Here is a 24,239-nt window from a genome sequence, read left to right on the forward strand (position 1 = left end):
GAGAGTGAGTGCTCATTGCTCAATCACTTTCCTCCTATTTATAGCCAATCCCCACAATAACCTTCCTCCCAAGATCTAGTGAGTATGTAACTATTCACGATCATTTCTCCAACATGTGCATGCAAAGGTGAAATAATGTGGACCCACATTTCCATCATCATATCACCATCCCTCGTCAACCTCTTACCTCACTCTCGATATACATTGTTGCTTGGTAGTGATGGTGTGGTCAAGGGTCAGAGATTGCAGTTTCGTGTGATCGAAGGTTAAAAACCTTTGCGTGTTTGTGGGTTAGTAAGAAAAAGGTTTTACATAAGCCTTCCTAAATTTAAATCTTGTATGTTTTTGGCCTGTCATGGGGTTTGAAGCTTCAGGTGGTTAATGAATATTGACAACCATTGTATGTTTGCCTATCTTATTGTGGGGTCATAACTACATTGCAACTTCTAGGTTGTTTTGGGATTCATACATTCTAGCTTTGATTGCGAGTTCATAACTCAATCATGAGCTTGAGGCTACACTAATTTGATGCATAGAATAACATATCTTGATGTTTTGGATTAATTTTTGTGAATTAATACTACCATATTTTCATGATGGAATTTCATACCATTTCTAATGTGAGCATAGGAGAACTCGATATTGATGATCTTTTTCTGCATTCACATTGTCTTCATGTAGGGTTCTCCAAGGATCACCAATTGGAAATGGTATCTGGAACAAACGAAAATATCCCGATCGTCATGTCCACATTAGAGCACACACTTGTACAAACCTTCTGGTGATTGGCCATCGCCCCATGTGGTAAACTTGGCGAACACCAAGCTGATTTCTCACTTGTGATTGATGAGTAGCACACACCACCAACTCTTTTATGTCTCTGATTTTCCTGAGAGTTTCCATTGCCCCCAATGCGGCTAAGTTTAGTTGTGTCATGATAATATTCCTGGAGGCATTCATCGGCTTCTTTCGTTAACCATCTTTCCCTTTGTGAGTCAGACTCCAATGTTAATTTCTTCCTTGAATATACTTAAAAAAGAACTACACCAATGGCAATTCATGTGCCCCCCATGGGACCATAAGAATGGTGTTTGAAATTCACCACAATATTTCAGTTTGATCAATTCACATTTGACATGCGAAGACGGTCATTGACAATCACCTTTTTTTCATTCGCAAGTAGTTCAAACAACCAGGATTCAACTTTCATACCAATATCATAATTGTTTTGGAAGCATTTTGATGGTTAGATCTGACAATGAAAGATTTGTAAACAAAAATTGACTATGCATGAAGATAAATTCTTTAGATACAAAAGAGTACATACAACAAAGAAGACAACTGCCCTCTAGTGCAAATCATACATTTGTTTATAAAAATGGACAACACATATCATTCATGAAGTGATAGGAAAGTGAGGAATCGATATTGAAACTCTCTGTGTATGTATGTCCACATAAATGAGTTTGCCCAACCAAAGGATAAACTGTCACATCAAAAGCTTCCTCCATAATCTTCTTCTAGACCATTCTACGACACATTTTCGGGGAAAACCTTCCGTAGAAACTCCTGAAACCTTTGAGCGTAAGGGTGTGGATCCACAACCGAGATTGAGACGGAATCAAACTGGATAGATTTAAAAGCATGTTCGAGCTTCTTTAGGACATTGTACTCTTGGAGGATATCGATAATGCCGAAGCATAGGACTACATCATAAGATTCAGTAAACGTATCTTCTCGAGGAACTACATCTCCACTACTGACATTATTCGGCTTCCGTTCCGCTCTTGCTGGCATGTTTGCACCTAACTGAATTTGAAGCCTATTATGAAGCCGCAAAAACAAACCCATATCTTAGCAATTAGTTCAAAGAAAATGCTATAAATTGCAAACCCTAAACTCCCCCCAAAAAACTATATGATTAACTTTAGTACAAACAGAACTATATGATTAATTTTAGTAAAAACAAAACCAGGTAATTAACTTTAGTACAAATGAGACAAGTCTACCTTTCATCTGTGAAATGAAAAGCACTAAATGAACTTTAACACATAGTACAATACTCAAGAAAGGTGACCAACATACATGTTGACTTACCTCGTAGTTCCAGCAAGAAGGTCCACTTGCTCATCGCCAGCAATTGCTGCCCTCAAAGAGCTACCACGAATGTGTGACCCTTGTGTTTTATCATTTGGTTCATGAGCGACGAGCACCAGGCTTTCCGGATAAGTTCCTAATACATAGTCCACAACATGGTGAGTCCCATAATCCAAAACCCCAAACTTCCCATGCGGAAAAACACTAAACCCTACACATAACCTCTGGAAAAAACTAAAATCTAAGAGGATAAATTCGGGAACCCTAAACCGTAAAATGCTGAAACTCTAAAGGCAAGTTCTTCAGCCTTATACCATAGAACCACAAACCTTAAACCCTGAGGGAAGTTCTAGAACCATTCAACACTAAAATTTGAACCGTAAAGATAAGTTCGATAACTTTAAACCAGTAAAGGTAAGTTCTAGAATCTTAAATCCATAGAGTCATGTTCTAGAACCCTAAACTGTAATGGTAAGTTCAAGAACCCTGAACTCCTAAAGGTGAGTTCTAGGGCCCTAAACTCTAATATATATATATATATATATATATATATATATATATATATATAAAAAGGAAACTAACCAAAATCCAAAAGCTAAACTATGAAGAGCACGATTGATGTTTTATTTTATTTTGTTTCCAAAAGCAATGTGTTTTACCATTGATGATGGCTGTCGGCATTCCTCCGTCCTCAACGTCTTTTTGTATATTCAAATTCATGTGATTTGGAGCCCTGAAGTGGAGCCCTAACAAAAGGCTATAGTCCATTATTTGCTCGGACACAAGAAAATTACAATCATCCTCGATTTGCCTAGTTAAAACATCACAATCCAACCAATCAATCATTAAATCAGTCAATCCATATCATGTTTTCTCATGAAGGGTATTTAGCAATATCTTATTGTGTATAATGCAAAAAAAGAGAAAAAAATTGAAGTGAAAAGCACTTGGTCACATGACCACAACTGAAAAGAAAAAGAAAAGAATCACTAAACAAGAAATTGACAGCCGATGATTACGAACTGGTATTGGTTCTGCCTGGAGAGGTTAAAATATCATTTCATCTATATGTATAAATTAAAAGAAAATTACAGCCAGCTATGACTTAGACTATATATCAAGCAACCTCAAAACTCCACTAAAGAAATTGAATGTAAAAAATTTGGACATGTGTGCATATTCACATGCACATGAAGAAGTAGACCAAGTATATTCATGAAATAATTTATTAAGAAAACTACCAAGAGCAGGAATAATGACACCTGGTTTTTCAGGGGGATCTCATAAGATCCATGAGATGCCTAACTCTTAAACCATCCTTACGTGGCAGCACAATTCACCACAGTAAACCAATAAAAAAGGAAAATAAAACATGTGCAAATGCAAAAGGTATCATCATTCTCTTCCTTACTTGAGGAGAGCTGAACGCCATGATGGCTCAAGATGGAAAGTAAAGTCTAAATCAAGGTCTTTTAGGGTTGTGGTCTCATCAATCTCGATCTTATCTGCAGACCGACCAAGTGATGATCCCTTCAAGTCAAACCTACGATGAATTCTCAACTCGGTGCAAAATACATTGCCCATCACAACAAACCGAACCTTCAAGAAGCAACCACCACAAAGTTCAGTCCTCAGCCTTGATGACCATTTAGAATTTTCAAGGGAAAGCGCCCTATATTGAGTACAAACAAAAAGTTTAATAGATCTATATCTACATATACCTTATGGCCTCCTGCAAGCTTTATACGGTGAAGGCCAAAAAATTTTGTAATCAAGGTGTTCTCATATTTGCATACATGGGCATAGTAATGTGGTAGCATCTTTAATAGCATCTGTATCATATGTAATTTCAAAAAGTGCTGTATATTATTCTAATATAAATGTAACCAAGTTGAATTTCTAAATGAAATACAGAAGCTAAGCTTAAAGTCAAATAATACGACAAACCAAACCTGAAACTATGTGAATTTCAAATACCTTGAGTTCTTGTCGACGTAAAGTCTTGATAAGAAACCGGTCATCCTGGGAAAGGAAAAACATACTCCCACTTTTTCCTGGAGATGACAGCTCTCTCAATTCATCATTGCCACAAATCTTCAACATATAATCAGCAGCATCAATCTTGAACATCTCGCGTAATGTCCTGAAATATCATTTAGAGAAAATTGTAAAAACTTTTTACATAAATGCTTTTCCCAAAACGTTTTAAGGGTAGAGATATGGATCACATTCATTTGAAAGAGTGCCTATATCTTACAGTATCTATGCATCTCTCCACATATTCCATTAGGGCATGTCAAATAGCTATCTATAGGAATTATTATTTCCTTGACTATGCAAATTCCTAGTTGTTGAGTCTCATGTGAACAAAAAGAAATGTCAATCATTTGGTCCATCGAAATGCATCGGATGGATTAGTGACATGTTTCAGGTCATGTTTTGGAGGAAAAGTTGGAAGAGAAGTCGAGTAATGGAAGTAAAATCTCACACTCTCTACTTCTTCATATATTTTTATGAGTGGTTCTCATGATAAGTTGTGTCCAATGAGCATGACATGTGTAACGATCATTAGTAAGGACCTTATCCTATCTAAATATGGTATGGACGTAGCCTAATAGCATAAAGGTGTGGCTTCAACTATCTTCATGGATTCATCCACTTGGCTTGCTTTGCCAACTGTGGTAGGCAGCATTGGTTGAAGAAGTTTTAAATAAAAATGAATAATGTAGTCTCAAAAAATAGCAAAGAAGGTATTCAGAATCTGGAAACAGATAAATATGCTGAAGCAAAATGAATGAACGCATATGATGCATTTTCATGTCCGTGGGTGGAACAAAAGCAAGAAGAGTAATGAAAGGAAGAGGAATGTCAAAGACTTATCTCTAAAATAACAGAAAAGAAAATGAACCCTCATAAGCTTGAAAAATTTGAGCAAAAACCAAGCTCTGATCTAAAAAGGCATATGATTGAGAGAGAGAGACAGTGAAATACATATTAACTTCTTTTAGGAGGTCAAAATGGCCTTTGAGAAAGACACAGAAGATGTATAATTCCTAATTATGGTGAATTAACACAAGACATAGATCTTATAAAGATTTATATACAGGGAAAAAGAAGACATGCATATTATGTTAATGCTTCATTAAGCAGACCACATGTACTAATATCGATCATGCATGATGTGCATGTGTAGAAGAAAGATATAGTAACATTTAATGGAGAGAGCAAGAGAAACGAACCGTGTATTGCTATGACTTTTCTAAAAAGATCATTGCAATGATGCTTTTGATATGGTGTAGGAAAATTTCTACCTGAAAACAAGTGGGCAGTAATCTTTCCATCGAAAGTCGATTGAATGGTGGCAAGGCGTCAACTGGGAGCCTTGTCGGGGGAAGTTCATCCAGATCCGTGCTCGATGCCCAAAATCAGCTGCTTCAAGCTCTCGTTTAAGATGGTATATCTTCCCTACACTATACCTGTAGCAGATTGTTTATTTGAGTTCTTAAAACCCAAGCATGAGGCTAATATTAAGGTAAAAAATATGATTTTTTTTCTTTTTTCTTTCTTCCTATCGAGGCGGATATCTTTGTTCATGCAAACATTTCGTAGTTACACAGAGAAAGGAGAAATTATTTGCAAACTATACATAAAGGCCCTCTCATGATTTTTTCAGCTACAATTTTGCAAAACCTTATCCTAACTCCCTCTAGAAAACACACTGTGCTTTCAGTTTCTTGCTCCATATATCTTGGAAAATTCCTAATGAGTTTTTGTGATGCCTCCATTGCTTAATACTCTCTGCCAATCCTTGGATGATTAAAAACTCCCCATGCTTCAACACACACACACACACAAAAGTTCATATATACACCTAGAATATATACCTCATCTCCATATCTAAAATCAGAAATATATCTCAGTTACACCATAAGCAACAGCTAGGAACTATAACTCCTCTTGGAAAAGCAATTTGTGCAAATCAGAATGGGGTGTTCAAATACTACTGTCTCACTTCATTCGGGCAACATTGGCAAGAAGTAAAGTCAGTTAAAAAAGTAAAAAGCTGATGACATTGATCCACAGAGAGAACTGCCTGATACTTGATAAACTTACCTCATACCAAGCTGCAAGTCAAGCATAAGATCATAACTTCGGTGCCCTTTGATAATTGTTTCTCCTGGTCTCTTGCTCTCTTTGATTAGTTGTCTTTGCCGATATGGTTTATGTCTCGATATTAAAGGGTCTTTAACAATCTCACTTATCAGGACTCCTTGAGCATACTCCCTCTCCACAATGGGCAACCTTACATCCTTCTCCAGCTGCATCTCATCATCCTCCAAGATTGTTTCATTTGTCACTAGAAGTGACTCCAAACCAAGCAACTTCTCGATCGCACCCTCCAGACTCCATTTCCTTTCAAGTCCAACTGCCCTAGTGGGTAAAGACTCGGCTTTTCTCAACAAGCTTATTGAGCTTCCTAATGAGGAGTTGTTCATCTGGTTTTGGCTCTGGATCGGCATATGAGCATACATACCATGAGCCTTGGAGATGTCTGAGGAGGATGTCCGCCACAACCCGAAAGAGTTTCTACGTCTCCGTACATCATTTCCATCACATTGGGCCGATGAACCATTAGGAGGGCCAGTGAGATACAAAGAAGGCTCAGTGCCAGGTGGGTAGTAAGTACCCTTTCCATCCTTCAGGCCTCTACTCCATGTGCCCACATAGCAACCGCCATCAACCCATGTATATACACCATATCCATGCTCTTTTCCACTAGCCCAGTATCCATTGAATGAGTCCCCATTGCACCAAGTTAGCATCCCTTTGCCAGACATAGAATCGCCTTTCCAGCCTCCGGTATAAGCATTTCGACTGTTCCAAGTGTAAGTCCCATGACCCTCTCTCTTCCCTTGATACCAATTTCCCTTATAATGGTCTCCATTGTGATACCGTTGTTCACCAATACCGTGCTTCAAATTCATGACCCAGTTGCCAGAGTAGGTAGAGCCACAGGGTCCAGTATAGTTGCCAAACCCATGTAAGCATCCATTAAAGAATTGCCCTTCGAATATTGACCCATTAAGCCACGTAAACTGCCCCTTTCCGGATTCCATGCCCTTATAGAACTCACCCTCAAATTTAACACCGTCTTTCCATACATAGATACTGCTAGCATTACTAGTACTTCTCTCAAGGATTGCTTCTTCTCCATTAGGTAGTTTGTATATTTTATCTCTGGCAATTGAACTATGAGGTTCCAAACATCCATTAGGTTTCAAAACCTCTTCAGAAGGATGGATTTGATCTTGTCTTCCCTGGGAGGATAGATACAATTGTCTTTCCTTGTCGTGCCCAATATGGATTAGAGAGTTAGACATACAGAATGAGTCGGATTGTTTTCTTTCCAAAGAAGAGGAAATGAAAATTATATTGCTTTAATGCAAACCTGGACGGGTCGAGGAAGACGAAAAAATGATTTGACAATCAGGCGAATTTTGTTTTTGTTTTTTTGTGAATCAAATCACACTGCACAGAAAAATATACCGAGAATCACATGGGAAAAAAATTCTGAATCAACGTGCATGGAAAAAGACCCCAAGAATGGTATGGAAACGGGGAATCGCATGATGGAATTGGGTATTTGTAAGCTTAAAGAGTCCACTTAATATGGACAAAAAAGACAAGGTAGCTGTATCTGTCCCTTCTTTCTTTGTTGCTGTTGTTGTTGTTGTTCTTCTTCTTCTTCTTCTTCTTACTTCTCACTCTCAGATACTCTGTTCTGTATCTGTGCAACGGAATTGATCAATCGATTAATGGATGGATGATAAAATGGAAGAAATTGCAAAGGAAAAGCCAATTGGACTGTCATAACATTGGTTAACTTAACTTTAAGGCTTTGTAATCAGGAGAGAGAGAGAGAGAGAGAGAGAGTGTGTGTGTGTGTGTTTAAGAAGGATTATTGCTGGAGTAAACTTTGCAAAGAAGAGAGAGAGAGAGAGAGATCTAATGGAAAAATTAAAAGTAATTGTGAAGGATCTAGACAGAAAAAGAGAAGGGGGGGGGGGAATTTAGAGAGGGAATGAGGTTGAGAGGGTAGGGAGAGATGGAGGGGGAAAAGCAAGAGAGAGAAGTATGAATGAGGGGAAAAGCAAGAGAGAGGGAGGGAGAGGGGAATCTTATTGGAAGTGGAAGAGAGATTCAGAATTGGAATATGTATGTAATGTATAAAAAATTATGATGAATGGCAGGCAGAAACACCCGACACGCGTATCTACGAATGAGAGTTCGAGAATATATACATAACCGCATTGGGTCAAGAAATGTGCCCCCTGGACATGTTGGGCCACTATAATCATTTCCATGCGTAAGCCACAACGAGAGAGAGAGAGAGAGAGAGAGAGAGAGAGAGAGAGAATATGACCTTATTACATGTCACTACAAAGATATTGTATCATCATGCGATGGCATCAAGATATCTCGTAAAGCAGCGAAGTTGTAGAATGTATGTAAGTAAGTCAGATGCAAGGTGGTGGCATTACAACGCATTTCCATCTACCATTTCGTGCAAAGGTATTCATATGGAGAGTCGTGATTGGTGGGCTTCCATTAGGTTCGGCCTTAAAGAGACAAGGACTAGGGTCTGGCACTTGTTTCTTTTGCACCACTCCATTGGAGGATAGTACACATAGGTTCATAGTACGTAAAATTTGTGTTCGTCTACTATAACATTCATTTTCCTACGTTGGAAAACGAATGCGAATGTTATCCAAACATTCTTGTGTTTTTTTCCCATTTTTTCCCATTTTTTTAATGTTTTTTTTTTCATTTTTAGGCTTATCTACCTCATAATAAATAGTTAATCCAAAAGTATGGTATTTATCATTCTTTGAGGGTGTTTTTCTTTCGCGAATGATTGAACCATGCATCGTATGGTACGTATGGTTCATACTATGCATAAGTTCATTAAATGTCCTATAGTGTGTACCATTTGGAAGTACTTATCGGACATTTGGCATGTTTTAACCTATTGTTGTTTGAGACCTCGACAATGGGTTTTTTCTCAATATGTTCAAAATGGTTCAAATGATGAGATGGAGATATTGTTCTAATTTTTACGTTATAGGGACTACAACACAATTGGAATATGCGTAATGCTTTCATGTTTGATAATAGACATGGGGTGAAAGCCTATATAAAGAAGTTTAAAGGAATTCTCATGTGGAATTTTTGGATGTTAGAACATGTGGGATCATTTCCTCAAATTCATATTCAAGTTTTTTAATGGCATTTTAGAACGTTTGTCTCCCTACATAGGCATATGATAGGTAGAGGAGACTAAGAAGTGTTGTAACTAAGTGGATTTTACATACAATTAATATAATTGTGTGCTTTTAGAAAAAAAACCAAAAGAGAATATGACCTTATGAAACTAAACACATAACATTTTTCACTTGGTACATGTGAAAGTGAGCGACGACTCTCTCGATGTTCAAGAACTTTACTTTACTAATTGCGAGAGAAATTTCATGCAATGCGCATTGGGTTTGGTCGAAGATGTGCGGAAAGCAGAGACAAATATGATCAAAAGCAGTTCATTGTATCAAAGTTTGATACTCCCAACTCCTAAACATGTTAGGGAACTTGTGTAGAGAGAGAGGAGAGAGATTCCTAACTCCTCCCATAAACAAGAGGGAATTAGTGTTCACTCAAGTGTCATGACATATCTTATACTTGAGAGGCTTCGTGCTATACATAATCTAGTCCTTCGAAAGCTTAGGTCAATAAACAATCTCATTAGGGATTTCGGAAAAAGGTGTCTTGTTCATTTCTTGAGTTTTTGAGCTTTGTAGAAGGAATGTAGACACTTTTGGAATATTACATTGCATAATGGGGTTTATACGACAATTGGTTCAATTAACCTTGAGTTGTGTCAACTTTCCTACTTTTATCGTACACCATTGTGCCAACTAATTCACATCATGTTGCATGTGTAAGTATATTGATTAAACCGCATCCCACCTTGATTGTTATGGGTTCATTTACTAGATGAACTATTCAGACATTTGCTTTTTGACCATGAGGTGAAGTTTGCCCTAACTCGTCGATAAATTATGTAACATGACTACCTTAGACTCCGGAGAACACATATGGTTGTAACTTGTAAGTTGTATCTTGAATAATTAATGAAATTCTAATGCTGACAATATTCAAACAAACTTTGTATTGCAAGTAAAGCACTTTTTAATATGATATCTACACATTTCACATAGAATGAAATAGATTATGTAAAGGAAATCATTGTGAGGACATAAGTAAGAAAGCCAATTCTTTGAAAGGTTATTAGATGGGAAAGTATACTAGTTAAAGCTACACAATAAGAGAACGAGAATGACAAGAGAACCAAGTAGAGAATTATTATGATGTATAAAGCTCACTATTGACATCTTTTTACTTGCATTTTTCTATAAATAAAACAATGGGTTCTTTCTTTATTAATAAACATGGTTAGTTATGATAGGTGACATTGACGCATAGCATAGTTTGTTGGTTTATTTCAAAAGTGGAAATGTGAAGTCACCTAAGTCAGTACAGGGTAATGTTATGACAGGTGGCAACTTCAAAAAACATATCTATTTTCAATTGCTTCATGGAGGATGTTAAAATAATGGGGATTGGCTATTCATGGGTGCTCCATGCATGGTAGATATCATCGAACCTAAAAGTGAGTTAGTTGTGAGTGGATGCATTCACCCAATTACAATATTCACTTATGTTATCAAACTTAAAAAGATGGATCCTTTCAACTCACAATAATATACATAAAAGCTTGGAACGTTCCCAAATTATAATTTGTATTGGAGAATGCACTATCAAAGTTACAAATGTGGTTAACTCATATATTATGTTATACACATTTACACTTCTACACTAAATTATGCAAAAATATTGGTGGTGCGTTTTACATACTACTTCAATATATATATATATATATATATATATATATATATCTTCTCTCAAAGTGTTGCTTAATCGTGATATAATAACATTAATTGTAATATTCACTATAGGAATGCACGACATGAAGGATTAAAAAAAAATTAGTTGATGGTTTGAATATCTAGATCATGTTTTTCGATTTCGAACATCATTTATGCTCATAGACTCTAGTCTAGTTGCAAACTTGCAAGAATGTGAACCAACAAGATAATGGTTGTTCTTTTACATGGGGATTTCTTCAATTTAGTTTTAGTTTTTTGCCTTTCAATTCTAGAAAGTAATTGGTCACTGCATGTTGCACGGGATGTTTAATGTTTGTTGTATTAGTTGTATGAACTCACTAGTCTCTAAGAAAACCTAAATGTCACAAGGTTTTTATTCATTTTGTCGGTTGTATGTTAAAGAACGTTGGTTTTATGATCGAAGTACCTTTATTCACCCTACAACATTGACCTTTTTATCATGAAAAGCAAAGGAGAGTATAAGGACATAAGGTCCAATTTTTCTAGGAGCTTGCTCGAGTAAAAGCAATTAATACAACATGTATCACATCAACCCTTTTCCCAAGTTTTCCAACAAAAAGACCAATAAGAGCACCCATTTTCAAGTTTACTTGCTTTTCCTTAAAGACAGATCGTTTGAGATCGAGATATGATAGCAAAATTAAAGCTTAGTTAATTACAACACCGAGATTGAAAAATGTAACTTTGAATCGAGACTTTGTCACATTCTACATATTGCATGTAGCATCAACTCTTTCCAAAGTTTTTCAAGAAAAAGACCCATTGGAGTGCTCATTTTCAAGTTTATAGGCCTTTCATTAAAGATACATTGATTGAGATCAAGATATGATAACAAATTAAAGCTTACTTAATTACCACAATAGTAACAACCAAAGCTAACCAACCATTTTATGAAATATAACAAAAGATATTGTTCATGAATAATGGAGATGATTGGATTGAGTTTTTAGAACATTACAATCCCAATAATTGCGAACATATGATCTCGCATACACATGTGCACCAAAAACATTCTTGCCAAAAATCAATCATCCCTTGCATTTCCTCTAGAATGTTTGACACAAGACCCTCTCTCTATGTTGATGCAAGTTTACAAATTTGGTTTTTGATGGAAAGACCTTCAAAATTAGCCGTTGTCATGTGTTGAGTTATGGAGATGATAGAAATTATTGGCATATTCATGCTCATGACTTACATCCACTCATCGCCTTATAGATCACAAGATGAAGCCACACTCACTGAATCCCACAAAACCGTATCTAGTCAAATAATGTCCATCTCATCTCAAAATGGAGCAATGAGATTACTATGCCATGAAAGAAGTAAAAATCAAACACTACACAACACATGCCCATGCTTGCACCAATGTTTCATTGGTCACACCCTTTAGTTTCAAGCTCACATTGAATGGCTACTAATCAATACATATAATCTACAATGTAATATCTTTGTATTGTATTTACACAACCTTGTGAATTCTAATATCATTGACCCAAAAAATAACATGTATGTATGCACATTTATCTTTTAAAACTATTGATGAACATGCAATCAACACAAACACGATTTGTGTCTCATACTTCAATCGTACAATACATGACAAAAAAAAGTACATTTATTGTAGTGAGATAATGTTCTTAAAATAAAACCATCATAGATGTGTTCATGGTTTGATAAATCTAAATAATTGGGTACAAGTGTGGTGGTTTTTACAAACTTGTGCAATGTTTTGATTGGGTAACACTTTATAGATAGCCTATACAAATGCAAAGTGGAATCGAATCTTAATGAGAGGTGTTTTGAAGGATATTTTGGTCTAATAAACTATTCTAAACAAGTCAAGTAAAATATATAAGTAACGAGACAAGATCAAATATGGGTATAGTCATTTTGTGCATAATGCAAATTTGAGACAATAGTCAATTTAACAAGGGAAGAGTGTTGTCGTACAAGTTTATAGTACACGACGAGTTACCATTACATAAGAATCTCGACAAGGTTCAAATAGATCCAACTACTTTTACGTTTTTTCACTATAGTTATGCCCCCCCCCCCCCCCCCCCCCCCCCCAATGTGTATATTTTGGGACCCCCTTTTGGGTGGATATAAAAACCCAGTTTCACTACTTTTCGTCGTTAATTAAAGCACTATTCCAGAAGACACTATACGTTTTTTCACTATAGTTATGCCCCCCCCCCCCCCCCCCCCAATGTGTCTATTTTGGGACCCGCTTTTTGGTGGATTAAAAAACCCAATTTCACTACTTTTCCTCTTTAAATTAAAGCACTATTCCAGAAGACACCATTTCCCTCTCTATTGACAAAGACGACATTGTTACATTAGAATTTAGGCCTAAATATCCTTGCTCATTCAAAATTCAATGGGTAGTGACACAAGCACTAAATTGGATTATACTATTCTCTATTGTATCTTTTATATATGAACCTCCTTGGGATCAAGGTGAACCACAACACACTCACTTATGATCCTTGAAACATGGGTTAGACCTATTAAAGTGGATGGATTGAAGGTCCAAAGAGAGCCCAGAAATATGTGGCTAAAGTTGTAGCTATACAATTCATGCTTTTAAATTCAACTCAAATCATTATCAGTTGTAATGCCTAGAAACCATGGTTATTCATCATAGATTTTTAAGAAACCTAGAACTTTTATTATTTACTCAACATAGATAACCTAAACCTACCCACAAACTTATAAGTTATGCCTCGTGTGGAGGTTAAGATATTTTCCTACAACCACACTAGAAACGATTAAATTTTTTGCTTTGCATCTCTCCATATTACCAATGAGAATCTTGAAGATGAGGCGAAAACCCACAAAAAATACTAAATGCCAAGGTGTGCTCAAAAGCATTGAAAGAAATTTCGAAGGGGAATTATCATAGAGCAAGAGACAATCATGCAGTGTCAGCATGAGAGAATTCTTGAAGAAGAGGAATGCATTTAGAACAGGTTGATAAACCAAATCCTCTATTTCATGCAAAATTTCTCACTGAGTGTGACACAATGTCTTGAAACCTCAAGATGAGCTGAAAACCCACAAAAAATATTAAAGTGCAAAGTTATGCTCAAAAGCATTGAAAGAAATTTCGCAATTCTCAAGGGAAATTATCATTGAGCAAGAGACAATCATGCAATGGCGACATGAGAGAATTGTTGAAGAAGAAGAATTCATTTAGAACTTGTAGATTGAAGAAACAATGCTAGCAAAGATACCCAATTATGAACTAAATCCTCTATGCCATGCCAAATTTCTCTTTCTTGGCCTTTTGGCAAAGATCAAGTGCAAATAAAAAATTTAAACAGCACACTATGATCAGAATTTCAAGTTTTGAATGGACAAAGATATGGAAAAATGGTTTGGAAAATAGTTTCAATTAAACTTCCTTGACGATGCATCATGGCTAAGGTTTTACGCAATATATGCACCAAAATACAAAAACCATCTTAAATTTCTAAGAATCAACAAACCACACCCACCCACGCATCCCAGACCCGAACCCGTTTTTTGCTATCGACAACATTGCTTCATACACCTTAACTCACATTTTCTGTGGTGTTGTGAGATGTGACGATGTGAGTGCAATCGAGCAAGGTCATCGACTTTCCATATTTTGCCTTGAACAAGTTTGAGAGTTTGAGTATCACACATTCTAAAATACTCCATCTTTGATTACATTCAAGTTTGCTTTCTTGGATCTAACCTATACATGTTTCTCTCACAGTCACATGTGCACTCTCAATTGTAACATTTGTTTATAAAATTCTTGAAGGTTGAGATTACTAAACACCATGAATCCTTTGGTCATATAGGTCATATTTGACCTCCAAGAATGATAATGAGATTGATCTATCTCTCTCTTCCTTTGTTTGTCTCTTTCTTTCACACTCACCTCCAACGACTAAAACAAATATACTCAATATTTGTTGTAGATATTAATTAAATTCAAGCCATTTCATCTTATCTAGGGATTCCCTCAAATACATCACTAAAACCAACAAGTTCAGCCAAATCATAAAAAATATAATGTAAATCTTTGGCTCAAATGTTTGATTGATCATCCCTATCAATGAATTTATCGACGACACCAATTCAAGATCTCAATTTGGCGTAGGCATTTCATTTATGACGATATCTTGTTCTAGATCTCTTATCAATTAAGAGGAAACTTAAATGATATATCATCATTTCCAATCCACTTCGCATGAGAAGTGTGTGACTTGATCACATTGGTCCAAAAAACATCCAAAACAACCCTAAATGTGGCGATTGTGTAGAAATCTCTCCTATTAATTTCACGAGGGTCTTCTTGTATGAATGTTACACCAAACCTCTTTCATGATAGATGTTTTTGTTGGTATTCATCCCAACCTAGATGCGTGGGTCAAATTTGGAGCATTCTAGAAGTCGGGAAAGTACTAAGAAACAAGTTTTTAAGTTGAAAATTCTTCAAGAAGGTTTTTTTTCCCTTGTGAGGTTATATGACTAAAAAGATAGAGAACGGATGAAGTAGATGTATCATTTGTCCCGTGATTTATGTTGTTCCCCTTTTGATTAAGGAGCTTATCCCCCATCATCACACTTGTTGACCGTTTTTCTCCATTTCCGGGTCATTTGTAAAGAATGGAAAGAGATCAAATTTGAGTTTGACATAACCAATACCCTTCGACTTCCAAAATTTTTCGATATCCCTCTATGATTCTATGGGACACATGGAATGGGCAAGGGATAGTGTGGAGAATCTATATTTTTTATACCCTTCTCCCAAAATAGATTGTTCACTTGTTGGACAAAGGCACATGGCCTGGATCATGGATGTAAGGGTACGATCTATGAACATGTACTTGTATTCGGGAGACAAGATCCTTAGGTGGGTATCCATGATTCAAGCTTCTTCTTGTTGCAATCAATTAAAGATTGCCTCTCAATTCAAGATTGAAAAAAAAGTTCACTTGTTTTTAGGAGGAGATATGCATTTGTATATGTTTCATTAATTTTTCATTGATGGACTAAACTTCAAATCCGCTAAATACCACATTCCATATTACTTTAAATTGTTTCTATATCATCCTTCCCTACTTTTGAATTTTGTAGTATATCCACATCATTCATACCTCTCAATCTCTCTTGATTAGTTGACGCTTTAGAATTGTCAAATTTGAATAAAATTTAGACATTGGATTCTAGACAATCATGATTGCGTGCAACTCAACCAACAATCTAACCCTAGAAACAATGCCATAAATGCTTTAGAATGAGTCAATATTATGACAACATTGTCTGGGCAAAGAGGATTCAATAGAAAGAATGAACCACCGGTCTAGATCTTTTGTAGAAGTCTTACAGCTACAACATTGAGTACCTTCACAATATGAAGTTGGCATCACAATGGAGATAGGGATGGGTCACAGTTGGGTTTTCTTTGGTCAAGTGTGATCCTAAAAATACATAAAAACCACCTAATGCTTAGCAAGATTTAACAGTTTTTCACATGCTCATAGACATTTAAGAATGTACCTTTTCAAATGACATAGAATCTGTCATACAAAACCAAGAGCTGAAAGTTGCATTTCTGTGAAGATTAAAGTCTACATGCACACAAGTTGCAAAAATGGAATAATTACAACACATTGGCTGGAGGTAGATAATTGCAACAATTATAGTTTAAATGTAAGTCCCATTTGTCAAGCACTGTCATAAAATATACTAGCGCCAAGTTTCATTTCCAGGCATTTCCAAGCATCCAATGCAACCTTGACTGCCGATAAACTTTGATCAAATACAATTTGTGCCAAAGATGTTTGATAAGAGTCATGTTACCCATATAAATGAAGCAAGGCTAAACAAATATCCCAAATAAACAAATCTATTCAACATTTTTAGCAACTCTTAAAAAGAGAGTAAACGGTGCATTTTAAGACAGTTGTGCACTGTGGTCTGTAGTTAAAAAGCTCAAGTGAATTCAATAAATTTGAGGTAAATGGGGAGAGTCCACTTTAATGGAAACATCATGTATGCTCATAACATGTTTAATGCATCATCATCATCATCATCATCATCATCATATTAATAAATGTAAATCAATGTTTCCCAATTTAAGGCCTGAACATAGGAAACAATTAGAAAAATGAATTTGGGATCTTAATGTTACAACTCAGCCTACCTGGCGAATCACAGACTACCTTAGGCCTGGATGGGCTAAAGTTTGTTTGAAGATACAATAGAAGAGCATCATTGAATGGCTTCCATACCCCTCTCTCTCTCCATCTCTGATGTTTCAATCCAGTCAGATTTCACCTCAATTCACAGAAGATAAATCAAGAATTGATATAGTGATGAAATTCCCCCAGGCTTTTTGGCCACTTCTTTTGTCAGCACCATTCTTATAGTGATTTGTCCCTTACCCCACTAACCAAGACAAGTGACGACATCGGGGGCATCATCTCTTTTCCCTGTGAGGCATCGATAAGCGAGAAACTGTGCTGGTGTATCAGGATGATCTTCGGATGATGCCTGAGGATCTTGAATCAATTCCACGTTCCAGAAATCTTTTGTTAATGGCAACAAATCCTGCCCACTACCTGTTGATTTATACCCTTGAATCCACACATACTTCAAGTTCTTCATCTTCAATACCGACTCTGTGATCGCCGCCTCGCTGAACACGCAATCTCTTATTTCCAATCTTTGCAAACTTGGGCACCCATTTGCAAAGAGTTTGAGGCCATTATCGGTTTCCCCGACCAATCCGAAAAGAACCCACCTCAAGTTTTTCCCATACAAGCCAATCTCTTCCATCCCTTTATCTGTCAAGAATCCGCGTCGCAAATACAGCCCAAATCGGTGCAAATCCGGGCATCCTTGCATAAGGGCTTTTACCCCTTGATCTAGAGGGTACTCCGAGACAACGTTATTTTCATCCAAAAGAACTAACCGGAAATCTTTTAACCGTCTGCAATTGGTTGCCAGAGTGGCTAAGGCTGCATTGTTTATGTCCGATACATAAGCGGCTATGTATTCGAGCTGGTGGCAGTTGGTAGCTAATGAAATGAGGCCTCTTTGAGTTACAAACCCTTGTTGGGCATCTCGGTCCCCTCTCTCGACACGGAGCCAACGTAGTTTCTTGCAATTTCTGGCAATGACTTCAAGGCCTTCATCACCGATCGCATTGAATACCTAACCATCCAAAAAGGAAAAGATAAAGTGACATTTGAACTGTGAGCAAATCAGCACTGACCCATATTACTAAACTCTAAACTAACCTTAAACTCTCTAAAGGTTAACAGGATGAAAACATAATCAAGAGGCATTGGAAATATTGAGTGAATCAGAACTGACCATTTCTAATTCAAAAACCACGAACCTAAATCCTGATAAAAATGAAGAATGAATGAACCAAAACTAGCCATTGTAAAATTGTAAATCCTAAAGTAAACTAAATGTGTATCAGAAAGGTAAACACTAACAGACATTCATGCATATGAGTGTATCAGAACCGCCAACTAAAACAGAAAACCCTGAAACAGCAAAGAGAAAAAGAGAAAAGGGATTGGTATCACCTGAAATCCTAAACCGAATAAGGCTATGCTAAAGAGGTATTGGGTGTATGAGTGAATCGTCTAATTTCTTAATCTGGAACAAAAACAGGATAAGGCTATGCTAAAGACTAACCCCCAAAACAAAACAGATAAGAAATATTGGCTAAAAATTGTAAATCATCGCTGACCCTAAACCTTAAAATCATTGTTGCTAATGTGTAATATGCTTGATATTGGTTTACCTCCAAAGCTTCGAGATTTGCACAGCGGCCGAGGAGTTGGCAGTGAGCATCTATGCTAAGACATGCATATTGAAGATCTATCTTTCTTAAACCGGGGGCAATTGGCTGGACAAGCGAGTTCACAATCTCATCACCTTCATTAGCACCAAAATAGTAGAGGCCAACCAAGGATGTAACAGTGGCTGGCAAACTAACAGGAGCTCTTGGCTGACTAGCAGGGCTAGAATCACCCACAGAAACTCCACCTAGTTCCTTCAGTGCCATTGTTCGGTTGAGAACTTCACTTAGTTCTTCAATTTCCAGCTCATTTAGTTTCAAGGAAATCAAGGATTTGCAATTTGTTGCTAGTACTGATAAATCTGCAATGTTGATGTTCTTCAGATCTGTTCCTGTGATGTTTAGGACTTCCAAGGAGGAGTTATGGAGAGAGAGCTCATGTAGCCATGCATCACCCGCATCGACAATGTAGCTCTCCTCCAGAAAAAGGACCTTCAATGACCTGGACATTGAAACCTCACCACAAAATTTGAGAATTTTATTTCTCTTCAAAATTGTATTACCATAAAGATAGTTCCCATAACCATTTTCTCTTCTATATTAATTCCTTTGTTTTTAACACAAACTCACTATCATAATTAGATATGCTACAATATGAGCTTCTACTGATGCATTCCTTATGAAAATTTCAAATTCCAAGGTTCGAAGATGATAAAAATGTTATGGTCAATGATGACCATTGTGAGGTGGGAAATTGAGATGCTTGATGCCATGGTTGATTAAGTCGAGATCTCTTCTTATGAGGAGGTACATAGAGCTTCAGTTTTATGAGAACAAAGACAACAGAAGAATGGGCATGGAGATCCCATATAGGGTTCATGTTGTAGAACACAGAAATCATGAACATTTCAATTGAACAGGGTCCATCCTTGGTACAGTGGACAAACAACTGCCATAGCAGAACCAATATCTTCAGACGAAGAAAAAGGGATCTCCCATTACTTTACTGTTAGTTAGTGTACAACTTCATGTCAACTATGTATACCCAACAACCTGCATTTTACCGTCTCGTGTGCGTACCGTTTAGCTAGCCTCTTTGTATGGCACGTGGTCTATCCATAACCTTAAACCTACAAGAAAAGCCTCTAATGAACATTTTTTAATATGTTTCCTGAAAGGGCTATTAAACTTTGGAGTCAAATGGCCCATGACACAGCCCACAAAATTACTCTTAAGAAATTCCATAGTTTGACCCTATCATCTTAGTTGCTATAAAGATACACATCTTGTGAATAACCCTAGCTAATTCTGGAGTTTTTAAAAAATGTATTGGTTGGTATAAACCTTTTTATAGTGTAAATATAAGCTCTATAACACAAACATACCCATCAATGGTCTTAGTTGGTCGTAGATAAGTCTGTACAAACTCATCACCTTAGCTAATCTAGGGTAGAGGGTGCAAATTGTGACAGTATCAAAAAGTTCTGTTAAAACTTTTGATCCCAATCGTTTATTACACAGCCCTAGCCCCATAATTATACTCTAGCTAACTCTGGAGTTGAAAGAATCGTCTTAGTTAGCCTAAATATCTTATAAGTCTTCACTGCCCACAACAGCATCCTATAAATCTTTAAATAGAGTAAGCCTAGGCTCTATATCACGAACATACCAATCAATAGTATTAGTCGTTGCAAGTGTAAACCTATTTCCCTTGTAACTCTGTAGGTTAACACAGCCAGTAACATACTAATACCCCTCGTCAATCTAGGGATGAGGTAGTCATTTCACCATAGTATCCAAAAAAGTATGTTACAAGTTTGATTCCAATGGCTTACCGCACAGCCCTGAGTTCACAGTTGTATTTATCCAATTCTAGAGTTGAAATTATACTCTTAGTTGGCATAAGCCTATACATCTTATAGGTTTTCATTGACAACAAACAGAACCCATGAGTAGCTCTCGCTAGTTCTGGATGGTTGACCATAGTTATAGCTGGTATAAACCAACAGATCATAAGTTTATAGGCTTGCACGGTCCACAAACATAGTCCATGAGCAGCCTTAACTAATTCTAGAGTTTTAACAGGTAACATAGCCCATAGATAGCCTTGGGTAATTCCAGAGTCTTAATTCGTATAAATCAACACAATTTGAAAGTCTATACATTTACAGCATTCACAACCACAATTCACAAAAATCCCTTGTGAGGTGTAGTAATAGTACTAATTGGAACTTGGGATCAAGTCATAAGTTTACCTCCATGAGTAGCCCTATCCTTTTCTGAAGTTTTAATTATAATCTCAATTGAATTAAACCTACGCAAAAGGCTAACAGAAAACTTCTTCTCAGCCACGAGTTTATATCTATGGTTTTACACTAGCCAAACGGATAGCCCATGAAGCCCTGTGGATAATTCTGGAGTATTAATATATAGTCTTACCCAATGCATCGTAACCCTGTAGTTCTACAAATTCTTCCATGAATTGCCCTCTTGAATTTGCGAAGTTTAATTGTAGTCTTAGTTGAAACCTGATACTTGATTCAAACCATCTTGTTCAGTTGATAGATTTACCTGCAAGATTTTGCGATAGCCTCGAGCCCAAGCGTGGAGAAACCATTGCATTTCTCAAGCTTAAGCACTTGGAGGAGGTGACCACGTTCTTTAGCGAGCATGTAGAGGTCATCATCAGTAACATCCATCCGACGAAGATGAACAAACTTAAGGAAATGACAATGAAGAGAGATCTCAGAAATCCAAGGCTTAGCTTTACCACCCCACACATCGGGAACGAGCTTAAACATCGTAGCACGAGGTTTTCCTTTGATCTTCACCCCTTCAAGAGCTTTGAATCGGTGAGTTAGACTGCAGGGCTTGATAGAATAGCATGATGCTATAGTGACCCCTTTCCGAGTTCTTGTATCGATATAATACCATTCTCGACATACTAATGAGATTGAGCTTCGATCACATGCATTTTCTATGTAGCTGAAGATGTGTTCTAGAACTGCTTCAGGGATCAAACTGAATCGATGCCCGTGGTTCCTCTTGGTGTTGCTGTTATTGTTACTGTTGTTGTTGAATATCATTGAAGAAGGGGTGTGATTTCTTCGTAATGTTGTTGGCCTCTCGGCCATTTTCTTAAATTAGGTTTCCTCAGAGAAAACAAAGGAGATATGTGGCATTGAAGTAGAATATAAAGGTGGGTTTATGTGTAGAATAGTTTTTCAGTTTGTCTCCATCACATTATGAACTTCAGGTTTTCTGGCCTTGCAATTAGGGCTTCCTTCAGCTGATAAGATTAGGGTTTTTATACCTGTAATTAGTGTTTCCTTCGGTTCATGAGATATGGATTTCCCACCTGGAATTAGGGTTTCACTCAGCCTGATGAAGCTAGGGTTTTTATCTGAATTTAAGATTTTCTTAAGCTGGTAGAATCAGGATTTCTCAAAGTCGTGTATTTTCATTTTTTCGGTTTCAGAATCTCTCCGTCAAATGACGAAATTAGGGATTCTCGGGGTGCTTCCTTTTCTTGTTTCAAGATGTCTCCTTCACGAGATTTAATTAAGTTTCTCACCTGAAAAAGTATGGTTTCCTTGAGCTCATGAAATTAGGGTTTCCTTGTGACAATGAAAGAGAGAGTTTGGACCTCAAGGATTTCCTTGACCTGAAAAATTGGGGTTTTCTGAGCTTAAATTTTAACTTAGACCAGATGAGCCTAGGGATAGCTACCTCAAATTAGGGTTCCCTTCGACTAGGATTTCTCACCTCAAACTGGGATTTCCTTCAGTAGGATTTCCTACAGCAGATGCAACTACCGGTTCTCTGATGAAACAGGCTAAGACCTTCCACCTTCAGAAGATGAAACAGAGTAAAGCATGTCCTTCAAAATGATGAAATAAGGGGTTCCCTTCAAAACCGCAGCAGAAATTAGGATTCTGTCTATAATCTGGGGGCAGGGTTTGCAAGAGTAGTTACTGAAGTTTAAGATGTTCTCTTGAATGCTAGCAGTGAAGGAAGAGAAATTAGGGTTTCCTCAGGAAACCGCATCGGAGATCTCCATAGATTAGCTAGATTCTAGCTGTGAGGGCGATGCGGGGGGGGGGGGGGGGGGGGGGGGCTCACTAAGGCATTTTCCCTTGATAGAAAGGAGGGTACCCTGTCCGCTGAGAGACAGAGACAGAGACAGACAGAGAGAGAGAGAGAGACCATAGCTAGCTGTCTCTGCTTACTTAGGGCTAGTTCGCATGTAATTGTAGTTTCCTTGGCTTCTTCTGTCTTCTTCTCTTATGTGTCTTCTGTCTTCTTCTTTTTTTAGCTTCATTGGTGGGGACACTTACTCACACCCTAGTAGTAGTAGTAGTAGTGGTGGTGGTGGTGGTCAATGATTGCCATCACGTCAACCAAAGTAGCCTCCTGTCCTCGTGACTTCACGATCACGAGCATCTCATCATTCACCCGGAACACACACACACACAAACACACCAATTTCAGCTAGAGAGAGTGCTATCATCATCAGGGAACCACGCCCACAAGGTGTCCTCATGAGGTCCAATACGATTATGTAAGTAACATCAGACCGCTCCTTTGCCTACTTCACGAGATAGGATGCAGTGGTCTCTCTCCATGCCACACACTCTACATGGGAGTGCCCACTCCACCCACACACACCCCTCTAGATGAGATCTGTCTTATGTTGGGCTACAGAGTGCCTACTCCCCATAACACAGTTCGTCATATGTTGGGCTACAGAGTGCCTACCCATGATAGTTGGGTTTGTGGTTTTTGGATATTCCTTCCATCTTCTCAACATTGGGAAATCTTGCTCTACTCAAAACCCATTTTTAGATGGCTCGTGGTCCTTCCATCACTCTCTCATTGGGCCACAAAGACTCTCTCTCTCTCTCTCTCTCTCTTCCTTTCTTTATTTGTTTTTTTGGTAAAAGCACATAATTATATTAATTGTATGTAATTCCACTTACTTACAACACTTCTTAGTCTCCTCTACCTATCATATGCCTATGTCGGCAGAGGGCTCACTAACGCATTTTCCCTTGTTCCCTTGATAGAAAGGAGGGTACCATGTCCTCTGAGAGACAGAGACAGAGACAGACACAGAGAGAGAGAGAGATACCATAGCTAGCTGTCTCTATTTATTTAGGGCTAGTTCACATGTAATTGTAGTTTCCTTGGCTTCTTCTGTCTCTTCTATTATGTGTCTTCTGTATTCTTCTTTTTTTAGCTTCATTGGTGGGAACACTTACTCACACCCTAGTAGTAGTAGTGGTGGTGGTGGTGTGTGATAAACCAACCTTATTCCGACC

The 24,239-nt window shown here is 37.4% G+C and overlaps 2 protein-coding genes across 3 annotated transcripts; both read right to left on the reverse strand.

The window, feature by feature from the left end:
- Window positions 1-1,280: 1,280 nt before the first annotated feature.
- LOC147869550 (phosphatidylinositol 4-phosphate 5-kinase 9-like) lies at window positions 1,281-7,785 on the reverse strand. Of its 2 annotated transcripts, XM_087330711.1 has the most exons (8): window positions 6,211-7,783; window positions 5,409-5,573; window positions 4,075-4,240; window positions 3,819-3,929; window positions 3,509-3,696; window positions 2,757-2,908; window positions 2,098-2,233; window positions 1,281-1,822 (listed from the first exon to the last, which is right to left on the reverse strand). In XM_087330711.1, exons 1-8 carry the CDS (start codon window positions 7,476-7,478, stop codon window positions 1,531-1,533), a joined length of 2,478 nt encoding a protein of 825 aa, XP_087186837.1. In that variant the 5' UTR covers window positions 7,479-7,783; the 3' UTR covers window positions 1,281-1,530. The 2 variants fall into 2 exon arrangements, with proteins under 2 accessions (XP_087186837.1, XP_087186844.1); XM_087330718.1 differs by lacking the exon at window positions 3,819-3,929 and having other exon boundaries at window positions 6,211-7,785.
- Window positions 7,786-17,182: 9,397 nt separating this feature from the next.
- Window positions 17,183-23,022, reverse strand: LOC147869551 (coronatine-insensitive protein homolog 1a-like). The gene is made up of 3 exons (XM_087330731.1): window positions 21,490-23,022; window positions 18,922-19,420; window positions 17,183-18,317 (listed from the first exon to the last, which is right to left on the reverse strand). The coding sequence occupies exons 1-3, from the start codon at window positions 22,050-22,052 to the stop codon at window positions 17,550-17,552; spliced, it is 1,830 nt and encodes a 609-aa protein (XP_087186857.1). The 5' UTR covers window positions 22,053-23,022; the 3' UTR covers window positions 17,183-17,549.
- Between the last annotated feature and the right edge of the window lie 1,217 nt (window positions 23,023-24,239).

Source organism: Azolla caroliniana, unplaced genomic scaffold, assembly GCF_043228905.1.
Source record: "Azolla caroliniana isolate FFs.n. ecotype wild unplaced genomic scaffold, voAzoCaro1.0.p SCAF_1, whole genome shotgun sequence".
Taxonomy (NCBI): Eukaryota; Viridiplantae; Streptophyta; class Polypodiopsida; order Salviniales; family Salviniaceae; genus Azolla; species Azolla caroliniana.

What these genes read in the sequence shown, in the direction of transcription:
- LOC147869550 (XM_087330711.1), bottom strand. Translation starts at nt 7,478, where the DNA reads ATGTCTAACTCTCTAATCCATATTGGGCACGACAAGGAAAGACAATTG. An exon ending in TACTGCCCACTTGTTTTCAG is followed by an intron (nt 4,241 to 5,408) that starts GTAGAAATTTTC and finishes ATGATATTTCAG; the next exon opens with GACATTACGCGAGATGTTCA. An exon ending in TACGTCGACAAGAACTCAAG is followed by an intron (nt 3,930 to 4,074) that starts GTATTTGAAATT and finishes CATATGATACAG; the next exon opens with ATGCTATTAAAGATGCTACC.
- LOC147869551 (XM_087330731.1), bottom strand. Translation starts at nt 22,052, where the DNA reads ATGGCCGAGAGGCCAACAACATTACGAAGAAATCACACCCCTTCTTCA. An exon ending in GCTATCGCAAAATCTTGCAG is followed by an intron (nt 19,421 to 21,489) that starts GTAAATCTATCA and finishes TTCAATGTCCAG; the next exon opens with GTCATTGAAGGTCCTTTTTC. An exon ending in CAAATCTCGAAGCTTTGGAG is followed by an intron (nt 18,318 to 18,921) that starts GTAAACCAATAT and finishes TTGGATGGTTAG; the next exon opens with GTATTCAATGCGATCGGTGA.